Raw genomic sequence first — 15,288 nt, forward strand, 5'->3', positions numbered from 1 at the left:
TCCAACAACAAAGGACAACAAAGTAAGGTATCAGAATATATTGGCTTAAATGGCACGTTCCCCCTATATCGTTGGGGATTTGTGCCTTGACGTGTGTTTTCATCATTTCCTGAGCTGAAGGAAAGGAGAAGGAAGTAGAATTGGCAAGGCGGACTCAGGACCAACGAAGTCAATCGCTGAATCTGCCCTGGCCAATTCGTCATCCATTCATTTCCAGTAATACCGGATTGTCCGTGCACCCAGACAAGGTTGGTAGTGTTGACAATGCGTAGTTCTTCGATTTGGGTTCGGCACGCGATCACTAGCTTGGACCGTGATTTGTCTGAGCTAAGAGTCTTGATTGCAGCCTGACTATCGGAGCAAAAGTTTATAACTTTGCTGGACAAACTCAGTTGAAGGAGCAATTTTACCCCGAATATAATTGCAATGATTTCTGCTAGGAATACGGTACGGTGTCTGCCTAGTGAGTGAGATTGTTTCAATTTCATTTCCCGACAGTAGACAACAGCACGTCCCTCCATCAGAGAACCGTAACAGACCACTTGCGTTTGTTGTTGTCTTTCTATATAGCCAGACAAGCACGCCTCTCAAGAGGGAATCTTCACATGGAATGTCCAGTAAGGAAAACTACATGTGAGTGTTACATCGTTACCCCATGTAACCATTTGTGACCACAATCGTGTATGACTGGTAGCAAGAACAACATGGTTACTGTTCCAAAGCCCAGTAACCTGCAGTCTGTATGCACATGATAGTGCTTTTATTTGAGGTGTATGTGTAATGGTTTGATATTTAGTAGTGCTTCAAGAGGAGCCGTCGGAGTCGCGGTAAAAGCACCAGTCAACGCCATGAGCGCCATTCTTTGCAGATGGTTTAGCTTTGACTGGACTGTTATCATCTCTCCCCTCTGCCACTACACAAAGCATCTGTATGACAGCATTGGACGTACAATTGTCGTGTACATCCAATAGATGTATTTAGGTTTGAGACCCCAGGACTTTTCATAAGGACCGAAGGCCATGCACGCTTTCTAGACTTGACTGAACTCAATGTGAGCAGACCAATTCAGTTTGGAATCCAATATAACTCCAAATTATTTGACTTGATCTGTAGACAGTAGCTCAGAATCAAAAAACTGCAAGGGACGAGCCCCTGTCGTTATTCGCTTCCTCGTGAAAAGTTGAAGTTTGCTTGGGTTAACAAATAATTGAACTTGTCGACACCACTGTTCGACAGCTCGTAATGCTTGTTGCATTAAGTCAAAGATTGTTTCAATCCAAACTTCAGCAATCAGTATTTGGTAATCATCAGCAAACCCGTAGGTTGGAAATCCATGCTCATCGAGTTTCTTCAACAAGCCGTCGGCAACCAAGTTCTATAAAAAAGGAGACAGAACAGCACCCTGAGGACAACCACAAATACTCAACTTCCGTATCTCAGCCTGTCGCAGTAACGAGCAAAGAATGCGGTTAATAAGCATTGCGTTTATCCAACCCGAAAAACATGCAGATATTCCATGATTGCGCGTCGCTTCCAGAATTAACTGGAATGACACATTGTCAAAAGCACTATTAATATCTAGAAATACACCCAAGCTAGATTGCTTGAGCGATAAGGCTTTCTCAATGTTGTAATCAACATCGTAAAGAAGAGTGATTGTGGATTTCCCACACTGATATGCATGTTTCATTTTATGCAGTGGATATTCAACTAAACTAACATTCCTGATGTGATGATCGATTATCCGTTCCAAAGCTTTCACAAGAAAAGAACTTAAGCTGATAGGCCTAAAACTCTTGGCTTCTTCAAAGTTTGAGCGCTCATTTCTGTAATTTCTCTGATTGTTATGATTCGGCATGCTTTCGGGATTTACCCGTAGCACAACTGCAAAGCATAATCTTTTTCAAGACATGTTTGAGAATATCAAATCCCTTTTGCAGTAACATGGGAAGTATTCCATCTTTCCCGGGTGATTTGTATGGACCAAATCTGTGAACTGCCCACTTGACCGATTCAGTGGTAACCAATGTGCGTGCTAATGCAGTCCGAATCACCAGAACAAGAGCTGTGAACATTGTTCAGCTCCGGATCGATACAACCTGGAAAGTGTACGTCGAAGAGACAATTGAGAACATCTTTTTCGTCCGTCACATAAACACCATCTCTGAAAATCTTTCGATTTCGAGAGTATTTTATTTAACCTGCTAGCCTCGTTCAGACTAGAGACATTAGTGTATAGGTGTTTCCAGCCAGCTCGCTCTGCAGATCTAAGACATTTCTTATATGAACTACGAGCTGACCTGAAAGTCCTGAAATCGTTACGCTGACGCCGGTTCCAAGCTCTTCTCATATACTTCTTCTTTCTTTCAGTTCAGCCCTCCGCCACGGGGTTCCCCTAGTTGTTTTAACAGAACGAAGTGAAAAAACTTCTTCGTAGGATGCTACTATGAATGATTTTGTCGTATCCACTACGTCATCTAAGTCGTCTAGTTGACTAATTTGTTGGAAAATATCCATGAACATTAGTCGTCAAGTTTTCCCCGTTTGTAGATTTAGGATTACGATATGTTACCACATTGAAGGTGACATCAAAATGATCGAAAAGTATGTATTAATGATCGGATAGAGAGGGCTTAGTTTCATTTGGAACCTGCCAATTCCCCAGTTCATGCGAAATTCTATTAGAGTAGAGCATTATGTTTTACTCATCCTTCCTCGCAAAAGTTGGTCGGTTTCCCACATTCAGAATATGGATATTTGTACTACTAATTTACTCCATCAGTTGTCTTGTTGTAAGCAATGAAGGTAGTGTTAAGTAACTTTTCAAAATAGAAGTTTCCTATATGGAAATACGGTTCTTGGACCAATGCTATGGAAACTTTACCTTCCTACATGAGTCGAGATAAATTCATAGTTTCTGTACGTTTATGCTTTATGTTTATGATGTTTATGATTTGTTTATGATTTGTGCTACTCTAACCATTGTTGACAGTTCTCTAGTACATTTTATTTCCAACATAAATTGCACAACAACTAGAGACACCAAGCAAGTTGTGATGTTAACGAATATAGCGAGCCATATCAGGTTTAAATGAGACACGATCATTTGATTCCCACGATTTGCGAAATCGTAAATAACGGTCCACTGTGTCAGAGATTCGCGTAACACAGTAAGGGCCAAACCCAAAATGCGCCGTACGCGACTGGTATATTTTAGACCTTCCAGTCATCAAGTCCTCGGCACGGAACTACACTTTGACTCGTACTTTCAGTCGCTTCCTACGACATGGGAGCAGGATCCCGAGGCTCAATTCTTGGCCGGATACCACACGGCCTCTCGGCAGGTTTGTCTGTACACATCGAAATGTGATAATCGAAACCCAGCAAAACTTCACCGAACTACCATCAGCCGAAAGCCTCCGCAAACCCCCAGCCAACAAAAATTCGGCAAAATTATGCGAATCATCGGCGAAAAAACTTCGGTGCGTAGAGTGAACATTCCGCTGCGTAATTCAGCATACTGGGGAGTTCGCCCAGCTCTTTCCAGGCTCTGTTCGCCATTGAGAATATTTTAAACCCCCTCAACAATTCTACACATAGTATGGGTCGCATAACACTAGGGAATTGGGGTTTCTTGTTTGGTGAGTTTTTACCACCGGAACAGGTAGTCTGTAGTGTAATTCTTAGCCGGTTGAAACAACACTACACTACACGGCGTATCTAGGCTGTTCGAAGAAAGAAGCTGGCATTGAAGGACACTTTCCATAGATGACCGAACGGCACCCTTTACACAGATTACAGTTAATGGCAATTCTAAAATCTATTTTTCGTTATTCATGGTTATCGTGCACGATTGAATATTTAATAGATGAATCTTGTAACTATTTTCTATCTAAAAGCGGAAACAATAAAACATTCCTTTCAGTTCTACAACGGAAGATATTCGCGGCTGCCACAACCGATATTTTAAAACAGTGCCCCGAGATTAAATGCATTCTACATTTGGAAAAGGACTCTTTAATTGGCATTTCTCAGATATTCCATGCCCGGACATTTCGCAATGTTGAAATGTTTAAGTTCGACTTCCTACTGCGAAGAAGAGTACAGTGATTATGGTGAATTGACCTAATTAAAGAGATCTGTGGAGTCCTCTTGTTCTGAGAGTCTTGCGACGAACAACCACAGAACGAGTGACTTCTTCACACAACAAAGGACAACAAAGTAAGGTTATTAAGTAAATAAAATCAGAGTAAAATCAAGCAATGAAATTTGATTCAGTATGAAAATCTTACAACTTCTACCAACTGTAAACACGAAGTTATACAAATAATGAAACAGAAAATATAGCTAAATAAAGGTATGAATGTAGTCACCCACCTGGTCTCAGTTTGTGCACGCTTTTTGGCACTCGCATGCTCCGTCCCAGAGAAATGTTGCACGGAAAGGGCAGATCATCCGGAATTTTCTCTTGCATATAGTAACCATGCGCTCGCAGACTCGTTCTTCCAACAAAATTGAACATCCATTTTCGGAACGTATGAAACAGATCCAGCATCGATCCGGTATCCAGTGATGTTTTTTGATCGGTGATATCCCGTATTGGCACTGTTCCCACAAAGAGTGCCATCACGAAAACAATGAAGTAAACCGAAATCTTCTGAACACTAACGACGGTACTCATCATCTACTCTGGGTCTTCGACACTATTTACTGCACTACCACAACCGGAACCTAGCATGACCCCTTTGTTCTCACGAACCGCTTAAGTCACTTGAACTCCGATGGCAACTGATCCAACAAAGGTCCGCGTTGAAGCTGAGTTGAAAGGTAAAAACACACATTTTAACACTATCGTCATCAAACAGCGTATCGGTTTGAATATTTTGGTTACTCAGAGCTTGTTGTATCTTGGGAAATTACGAAAATGTTTGTGTAAATGCGACGAGGACACACACGGTTATCTTTAGCAGTCGGAACTAAGCAAATTTATGCATGACTCAAGAGAAATATTTCGGTTTTGTGTATACCTTTCTCTATATTGTTGCCTGAATGCCCCAAAAGTCTTTAGTACCAACCAATATTGATTCTCTTCACTTTCGTTAAATGACTTGAAGGTGCCAAGCACAAAAACCGGATTTCGCGCCAAACCATCATCGTCTGTAAGACGTCCGCATTATTGATTCATTGGTAACGAAAACGAGTTCATCAGCCAGCATAATTGGAAGCGAACACTGGACTGCGCTTGGTAGATACTGCGGCGCCAATGAATGCGTCCGCAACCGGTGCGCTTGAGACGCACGCTCGGTCCGGGGAACTTCACACCGGCATCATACTATCACCGACTGGCACGCTGGATCTGCCCCAGTAACTCAGTTGTTATTATTCGATATGGACTTTATGTTGTTATTTCTGCTTATGCAAGACATTATTGCGCTATGCTAAGCGCTATTTCTCTGTTCCTTTTCATTCGAGCAATCCATCAGCGCTGACGCGCCGTTGTGGTGAAATGAGTACCCGGAACGGACAAGTTCAAGTTCATGGCTGATTTGTACTCAACTAGTTTTGTTTCATTTGTCGTGAAACTAACCGATGCAAGGGTTGATGTCCTCATATAACGGCATTTCAATGAAAGCATGCATTTTTAATTCTTTGCAGCGAAATTACAAACCAGCTATATTGTGACGGTAGAGCGGAAATATAATTTAAAACTGATGTGTTGTTTGTCAAGGGCATGAAATATCTTGCTAATTTATTATTTTACTACCCACTTCGCTTCATTTACTGTTTGGCTCAGTGATGTAGACTAAAATTGGGTTTGGGGTGAGGGGGACGGTTATTGAAAATTGTTGTTTTTTGAAAATGTTAAAATTTAATATGAGTTTGATAAATTATTGAAAATTCAGAAATATAAGTAGTCTAACAGATGACATTCCAGTCTACAAACAAAGAAAATCAACATGAAACAGTTTGCAAACCATTATAGATTATTTTATGGTATAATAAGTCAACAAAGTCAATGAATGTGATTTTTTAAAGTGGGTTAAATATTCGAAAGCTCTTTCAACAGTCAATATCACCAAATTTTTGATATAGAAATCTTAGTGATTAACTCTCCTAGAAGTCATAAAGTCATGGGAGTGTTTCAATTTCGTCTAATCAGAAACCTACATCAACTTATTGCCGGAATAGTTTAGCGCCGGCTTGAAATAAGAACTTCTGTGCAAACCGGGACACCAGTCTCGATCAGTCGTTTACTGTACACATAAGCTGTGTCATTTTTTTGGAACTAGTGTCTAGCTGCCGGCCCTATCAGCTGTTAGCTACTGACGAGGAGAATCCGAAACAAAAATATGACTAAACATTTAGGAATTCCCTTTTCTTAATATTTAGGAATTCCCTTTTCTTAATATTTAGGAATTCCCTTTTCTTAATATTTAGGAATTCCCTATTCCCAATTCCCTTCAGTATAACTTTTTTGTTAGCTTCAGAGACTCATACCTTGAATGCGATATGAATGTTATTGTTTATAATCCTCAGAAGAGATTTGTCAAATACAGTAATATCACAATAACTTATTTTAAAGATTTTCGTTTACATATAGTCAACTATATTTCGATACCCTCAATACATGGAATACTCATGTCTCCAACAAAGTTCCTTGAAATAGCATTTTCGAAAACTTGGCTGAAGACCCTAAGTCTTGAACTAAATTTGCTTGAAGTGAAAATTATCTTTAATTACCTCTAGAAGGATTAATCGTCAAAATTGTTTTATCAGACGATGTGCCATTTTACGTTGTAGAATTCTTTAATGATACCTAACATTGAATTTTGACAGTTTCGAATGAATGTGATCGTGACCGTGAAAACTGTTTTAATCCACCTAGTGGTGCAATTGCACCTTTCTCATTTATCCAAACTAGGTTTTGTTCAATAGAATTGTGGAAATGTCTATTACATTCTTATTTCACTTAGCACGTATTCCACGACTACCACGAAAGTAGACGCTGACTCACTTTAAGGTTGCACAGAGAATGCGCAAAATTCGCAAACGAAAAAAGCAGTTTTTTTCCACACCGTATGTCAGATCTTCATAAAAATCAATCAGCAGTACTGTAACAACATTCTACACACGCTGATTGATTTTTATGAAAATCTGAATACGGTGTGGAAAAAACTGCTTTTTTCGTTTGCGAATTTTGCGCATTTTCTGTGCAACCTTAAACAAAAAAGTATAGGGGCACCGGGGCTAGTTTGCGATGTTCTCAGTTTCCATTTTTACCGCTTTGATGTAGATAGATCTTGCAAAATAGAACATGTCGCTGTTGCCAACATCCCTGAATTTTATCAAAGTGTGTTGCATTGTCTTTGTTTTTATAGACAAAAATGTGTGACGTGGAAAACCCACCAATTTACCGCAGCCCCGGGGTAAGTTGGTTGTATGAATGAATACATCAGAATATGGAAAGTCAATTACATCAAATGTTCGTGCTGAATGTCTTTTCAATAAAATTGTATATTAACCGAGAATTGCCAATATATTTAAATCTCAATACCCGGCATTTTACTTTGAGGCGTATTCCATATTCAAAAGCATATTTTCGAAATTCATCAGGCGATTGGCTGAAGTAAATATCCCCTGCATTGACGAGATACCAAAGTTTTACTTTGGAGTGAATTGAAAAATAAAAATATTTGATGACTACATTTGCACTGTAAATAGTAACGCCAACTTTCCCCGCGTGCGTCACCGCCAACTTACCCCAACCGCAATTTTACAAAAAAAAACTGTTTAAAAAATAACTTTTATTCATGGATAGATTTAATATCTAAACGGATTGTGAAAGCACTTTTTACGCACTCTCGAAAAATATAATCAATTGGGAAATAAATTTAAAATCACCCTAAATAACACAAAGTGTTTAAAATTTAAAAAAAATATTTGGTATGCTCGAAAACACAATATCACCCACAACTTCTACAAAACAAAATGTTTTCTTGCAAAAACACATTGGATAATGGGTTTCCCTAAACTTGAGGTACACAATGAGAGGCAGCGCCATATGTCTAATAGAAGCTAAAAAAAACGATGACAAAGGGATTCCGTCAACTTACCCCAACCGCCAACTAGCCCCGGGCTCCCCTAATATTTTAACTTATTCAGCATGAGTCGAATGTTATCTTCATTATATTTTAAAATGTTCGTGGAATGGGCTTGGAAGTGGTGGGGGGTTAGTAGAGTGGTAGTGGAGGATGCGCCAGAAATCCTTCATCTTATTTCGGTATACGGGGTGCATGAAGGAAATGCGGATGTGAGGGTGGTCTAAGGCAAGAAGAGTGATGAAGAAGGGAGGTGTGAGGGCAAGGGTGTGGGGAGGAGAGGTAGAGTTGCGACGCTATACTCAACCGCAAACGTTGCCTTTCATTTGAGACTTAGTTGGAGAACATCGGTTCGGTCATCACCGAAGAACCGATGTGACTTAAATTGTGGAATATGCCCGGAATCCGGGACTTCTGGAATCGTTGAAAGTGGACAATATATCCATAGAATGTTTGATTGGTTACAACTGATCTAGACGTGCGAATCGAAATAATTTGGTGATCATTTCAATAGTTTTTAGCCTCTTCGGTATTACGATTGTACCGATTTATATGGGAAATTCCAGTGTAACCTTACTAACCAACCTGTAACTCCGGAACCAAGAGTCAGAACCGAATGAATATCAGCAGCAGTAAATAGCATTGCTGTATCTTTCATTTGAAATCAAGTTTGTAAAAATCGGTGGAGAATTCGCTGGGGAATAGGTGTGGTATTAGCTTAGGAACTAGGCGAGTTCCACTGAGGCATCATGAACCGTCATAGGTGGACAATGTGGCCAGAGCTGCTTTGATTGATTATTAGTGATCCAGACCCGCAAACTACTATTTTACGCCATTTGGACATCATGGTTGTACCAGTTTATATGGGAATTTGCTGTGTGACCGCACTTTTTAACCCGTAACTCCGGAACCAGTAGTCTGATCAACTAAAAATTCAATAGCAGCTTATGGGAGCGTTATACCTTTCAGATGAAACTAACTTTGTGAAAGTCGGTTCAGCCATGCCCGGAGATGGTAATTGTGTGCAAGAACCTCGACGAAATAACGACGGAAGACGAGCTGAGAGGTGCTATGAAGCAGCAGTGCAAACTGGGCGAGGTGCACATGACGATCCGGTTAAGGAAGGGATACGGAGGAACGCAGACAGCGATAATTCGTTTACCGGTAACCGCTGCAGACAAGGCGCTGGAGGTAGGTAAAGTTACAGTTGGACGGTCGAGATGCCCACTGAGAGCCGCCCCACGAGTAAATAAACAAGCGGAGAAATGCTTCAAATATTTAGGCTTTGGACATTTAGCTGGGGTTTGCAAAGGCCCGGACAGATCCGGGATGTGCTGGAAATGCGGAGAGACGGGCCATCTTGCGAGAAACTGCACGCAGAGGCCGAAGTGCTTGCTTTGCACCCCAGCGGAAGGAAACGACCATCAGACGTGTGGCTTTAAATGCCCAGCCTACAAGAAGGCGACTGCAGGCCAACGGTGATGGAGGTGACCCAGATAAACCTGAATCACTGTGACACCGCACAACAACTGTTGTGGCAGTCTACGACAGAAACTATGTGCGATGTCGCTTTGATCGCAGAGCCTTATCAAGTCCCCCCTAATAACGGTAACTGGGTGGCGGATAGATCAGGAACCGCTGTGATACAAGTAATGGGAAGATTGCCCATCCAAGAAGTGGTAGAACGTTCATACGAGGGTAGCTGCTACGCTCCACCAAGGTGGACAGTAGAGCAGTTCAGCCTAATGCTGGAGCAGTTAACCGAGCAGTTGATCGATCGGAAGCCAGTAGTCATTGGTGGTGACTTCAACGCCTGGGCTGTGGAATGGGGCAGTAGAGTAACCAACACAAGAGGGTGTATCCTGCAGGAAGCTCTAGCGAAGTTAGACGTACGATTGTGCAATCAAGGCTCTGTTAGCATCTCCATCTGCATTACCCTGGCGGAGGACGTGGATTGCTATCAGTGGAGAAATGCACGTAACGCTAGCAGACTGGTTCGAGCGGACTCGTTGGCTAAATGGCAACAGGAGTGGGACAACGCGGAGAAAGGAAGGTGGACCCACCGACTCATCCCAAATGTATCGGCCTGGGTACATAGGAAGCATGGAGAGGTGAACTTCCATTTGACGCAGTTTTTGTCCGGACACGGATGCTTCCGGAAGTACTTGCATCGGTTTAGACATGCTTCGTCACCCCTTTGCCCGGAGTGTGCGACTGTGCAGGAGACACTGGAACATGTGGTCTTCGAATGCCCTAGATTCGAAGAAGTTCGTAGGGGTATACCTGGTATGACAGTGGACAATATCGTCGAAGAGATGTGCCGTGACGAACATACCTGGGACGCTGTCAACAAAGTGATCTCGAGCATACTCTCCGAGCTGCAGAGGAAGTGGCGAAGAGACCAGCAAGAAGCCGCAAATCGGGTCTTGAGAGAACTTCCGCCGCCAGGGAACTCTCCAACTGTGTAGACTAGGTCCACCGCCGGGGACCAGTTGAGTAGTACGTGACGTAGCACCGAGTTGGATCGCCGGGGCGCCTGGGAACCGGACGTCAAGCTTCACCGGAATCGCTGAACCGACCTCGACATCCTACCGGGTAGCTCGTGAGTAGGCTTGATCCACCGCCGGGGATTAGACCGAGTAGACCGCGTCGCAGAGCTAGCAGTGGGCCGTTGGGGCGCTGGTGAACCGGAAGTTATGCTCCAACCGGAATCGCCGGATAGACCTCAGCACCTACTGTATGGCCCGTTGAGTAGGCTAGATCCACCGCCGGGGACTAGATCGAGTAGATCAGGACGACGCGGAGAGCTAAATGGCTCACAAAAACGAAAATCGGAATCAGGAGAAATCTACCGCTCGGTTGCAGGAGAATAGGCAAGATCCATTGTTGGGGACTAGACTGAGTAGTTCGCGAACAAGTGAGGGCGGGAGCTAAATGGCTCATCGGGAAAGTAGAATGAAACGGAACGAGAGGAAGCCAAAGGGCTCAAGGAATTGTGGTGCTAAAACAAAAGAAGAATCGGTATCGGGAGAGCCTCCTTCGCCGAGGAACTCTCCGTCGACGTAAGCTAGATCCACCGCCGGGGACTAGACTGAGTAGACCACGACGAAATACCACCAGTCGCAGGTCGTCGGGGCATCAGCGAACAGGACGTCCTGCTCCACCGGAATCGCCGAACTGACCTCGACATCTGGTTGGTTGGCTCGGTTTCGGGAGAGCTTCTCTCGCCGGGAAATTCTCCGTCGGAGTAGGCTATGTCCATCGTCGGGGACTAGACCGAGTAGTTCTGGTGCTCAACGAGTAAACAGCGCTGAATGGTGCGAGAAGGGAGTTGCGGTGCTAACTGACACAAGGGAGCCGAAGGGCTCGGTGAATTAGACAGTCTGAAGTTTGTCGCCCAAACTGTATTCGTAGAGGAGGAGTACTAAGCCTCGACTCACAGCCAGTTTTCCGACTGCCATGCAGAACTTGCCAGTCTGTGTAGAGAATTGGAGTGGGGCTGTAACCCTGCGGAAGAACCGAACTAGTAAGTAGTTGAATTAGAGTGTGTGCTATGCACATAAAAACCCCTCCCCGAAGTAATACCGTAAGGTAGTGCCGGGGAGGAATCAGGTTCTGGGGAAGAGCAGTGGTTTTTTAGCGGGTCGGCTGATGGCAGCCCAAACCCGTTCCCTGAGACATTGGGGTTTTTGTACATTTTCCCTCAGGTATCAGGGTTTTCCTGAATTTTTTTTACTGCTCTAAAAAAAAACACATACATACACACACAGACATTTTCCGATCTCGACGAACTGAACCGAATGGTACATGACACTCGGCTCTCCGGGCCTCCGTTGAAAAGTCGATTTTTTCAGTTACGGCATAGCCTTTCTTTATATAAGAAAGGAAAAATGTATTTTGAACGATTTTTTCAAATAAATGTTTTGGCCACCCTCACATTCGCATTTCCTTCATCCACCCAATGTACCGAAATAAGATGAAGGCTTTCTGACGAATCCTCCACTCCCACTCTACTAAATTCCCACCCCCTCCACTTCCAAACCAACATTTCGAAATATAATGAATATATCGAACTCATGCTGATTAAGTTAATTAAATAATAATGGAGCCCGGGGCTAATTGGCGGAATCCCTTTGTCTTCGTTTCTATTAGACATACGGCGCTGCCTCTCATTGTTTACCTCAAGTTAAGTGAAACCCATTATCCAATGTGTTTTTGTTAAAAAACATTTTGTTTCGTAGAAGTTGTGGTCTATAATGTGTTTTTCAGCATATCAAGTATTTTTTTTAATTTTAAATACTTTGTGTTATTTAGGGTGATTTTAAATCTATTTCCCAATTGATTATATTTTTCGAGAGTGCATAAAAAGTGTTTTCTGTATCCGTATAGATATTAAATCTATCCAAGAAATAAAATGATTTTTGAACTATTTTTTTGTAAAATTGCGGTTGGGGTAAGTTGGCGCTACTATTTACAAATGTAGTCATCAAATATTTTTATTTTTTCAATTCACTCCGAAGTAAAACTACGTATATCTCGTCAATGCAGAGGATATTTACTTCGGTCAATCGCCTGAAGAATTTCGAAAATATGCTTTTGAATATGGAATACGCGTCAAAGTAAAATGTCGGGGTATTGAGTTTGAAATATATTGGCAATTGTCGGTTAATATACAATTTTAATTGAAAAGACATTCAGCACGAACCTTTGATGTAATTGAATCTCCATTTTCCGGCGTTTTCATACATACCGCCAACTTACCCTGGGGCTGGGGTAAATTGGCGGGTTTACCGCGTCACACATTTTCGTCTATAAAAACAAAGACAATGCAACACACTTTGATAAAATTCAGGGATGTTGGCAACAGCGACATGTTCTATTTTGCAAGATCTATCTACATCAAAGCGGTAAAACAGGGAAACTGAAAACACCGAAAACTAGCCCCGGTCATCCCTATACTTTTTTGTTTAAAGTAAGTCAGCGTCTACTTTCGTGGTAGTCGTGGGATACGTTTTAAATGAAACAAGAATGTAATAGACATTTCCACAATTCTGTTGAACAAAACCAGCTAATGAATCATAGTTTGGATAAATGAGAAAGGCGCAATTGCACCACTAGGTGGATTAAAACAGGTTTTTATGAGGGGAAGTGAAAGGGAACATAAACAAAACAAGTTATTTTGCTTATGTACCTTTTCGATAATCTATTATTTCGCGAATAGCCAGGCTTCAGAATCAGCTTATTTAAAGTGTGTATAAAGCTTTGTTTGTGTCCATTTGAAGTAAGTATTAACCGGCATTGTTTACGTTTTATGTGCCAATTTTAAATGTTCTCGTCGAACTGTGCAATGTGACTGCAATGTTGCACGCATGAAATCTGACATAATCTGTATATCAGAAACAATTCTGTACAATTGGCCAAACCGAAATGTTTTCTGTTTCTTTATTTTATCAATGTTTCTCAAGTCAGTGATGGATGGAATATTTCACTTTTTACTAGTTGCATACAATCAATAAGAAATGTAAATTGTTATGAACGATAAAAATTATGACTTATACTATTTGATATTTTCTTTGGCCAACTTATCGAAATTCACGCATGGTACTCGCAACAAAATCAATTGAAATAATGATTGCCAATAACCGCAGAGATTTTTACTATTGATTACAAAATTTCGCGACAACAAATATTGAATTCGGAACAATATGGATGTGATAATCGTGAATGACTCATTTTAGTGTGAATTTGAGCTGCTGTTTACTAGCTAAGGCGAGTGGAACACAACGCTATAGTTACTGCAGTTTTTGTAAAAAAATAAGTTTAACGTGTACATGGTCCTCATCCGATTTTTTTTCGCTCCGGTACTAACTTAACTAATGTCATAACTGGCTTATTTGCCCAAGTTTAAAATCAAGCGCACAGCTTTCTACCAACTAAAATACTTGCTTTCGGTTGTTGTATTAATTGGTAATAATGTCATTAACTAATGACTGATCACACTACTTGAACACTATTAATTCCCTTGCGCAGTCACTTCTTCTTCTGCTGGCACACTGACTAACTAACCAACTGACTGGCTACTTTTGAACGGCTGTTGAACATTGAACTTCGGTTACCCAGTATTTAATAACACCTCACTCTAAAACTGTCACATGCACCATTCAATTTCAAGACCAACCAAGTCGGTCAAGATTTTCTCCTATGCCACTGTGAACTAGATTTTGAATAAGCACTCAACTGTTCTATGGAATTCGTTAATTGCTGAACTCGAAAATATATTGATTCTTAATGGTTTTTGGTATCTCATAAGTTTAACTCGTTGGTCAGTTCGTAAATACTTCGATCATCCTGTAAAGATGGATCATCGAAAAACTCCCGTACTATTGTTACATATAACCATTCGACAGAATAGCGTATGATCTGCCTCAGCTTCCGAATCGTACTAACCGGTAGCGGAGCCTGTTTTGTTCTGAGAACGGCTCGCAAGTAGTGATGGCCGTGCCGATCAACCTGATGTCTACATAACGAAATAATGTGTGGAAGATTATGTAAAGAGATTGGCAGTCACGATCTGCGATAGGCGGTATTTACATCTTCCGAGCCAAGCTAGTTACGGTGGGTGGTTGTTAGATGGGAATGGAAGCAAAATGTATTTGAACACATGTCCCCCTGACCTAGGCAAAAGACGATTGAACTCAGCTGGTTTATGTACTATGGTTGGGAGATGTTTTGGTAATTTAAGCGAATCTGAAACGATTCTAGAATGATACTTTTTGAGGATGAATTTCATGAAAGGAGAATCTGGCCACTAGTACAGTTTTTTTTAACATTGCCTGCACACGATCAGAATAAAAATCAAATCTGAAAAGTTGAGAAATGCATTGTACAGCCGTTGCGTTGTAAACTCACCGAACAGAGAAAGATGTTCACCGGCGTTGGTCGGTGAGCAATTATTGCTCGGATGAAGCAGCTGCTCATTTACGCACGGCAATGGAAAAGCACAACATTGATGCGCGACTTTGAATTGCAAGTTTAAGCTCAAGGTCGCAAGGTTCGTATGAAAATAAAAGCAATTTATTACGGTTTCTTTGTGCAGGGCGATCCACGAAGGTTAAGCCATTAGTCGGATGAATGATCATCCAATTCTGCGTGACAATAAAATTTCGTGACCAGATGACTATACGATGAC

General features: G+C 41.7%; 1 protein-coding gene across 4 annotated transcripts in view; it reads right to left on the minus strand.

Annotated features, from left to right (window-relative positions):
- LOC131690591 (phospholipase B1, membrane-associated-like) overlaps window positions 1-14,559 on the minus strand; it is a 32,462-nt gene extending 17,903 nt beyond the window's left edge. The window contains exons 1-2 of one of the 4 annotated variants that reach the window (XM_058976491.1): window positions 14,438-14,559; window positions 4,378-4,815 (exon numbers count right to left, since the gene is read on the minus strand). In XM_058976491.1, the coding sequence (XP_058832474.1) occupies window positions 4,378-4,684 (307 nt within the window). In that variant the 5' untranslated portion in view covers window positions 4,685-4,815; window positions 14,438-14,559. Of the gene's footprint in view, window positions 1-4,377; window positions 4,816-6,741; window positions 6,806-14,215 lie in introns of those variants that run through there. The other 3 variants (XM_058976490.1, XM_058976488.1, XM_058976489.1) reach the window with 3 other exon arrangements.
- Window positions 14,560-15,288: the final 729 nt, after the last annotated feature.

Source organism: Topomyia yanbarensis, chromosome 3, assembly GCF_030247195.1.
Source record: "Topomyia yanbarensis strain Yona2022 chromosome 3, ASM3024719v1, whole genome shotgun sequence".
Lineage (NCBI taxonomy): Eukaryota > Metazoa > Arthropoda > Insecta > Diptera > Culicidae > Topomyia > Topomyia yanbarensis.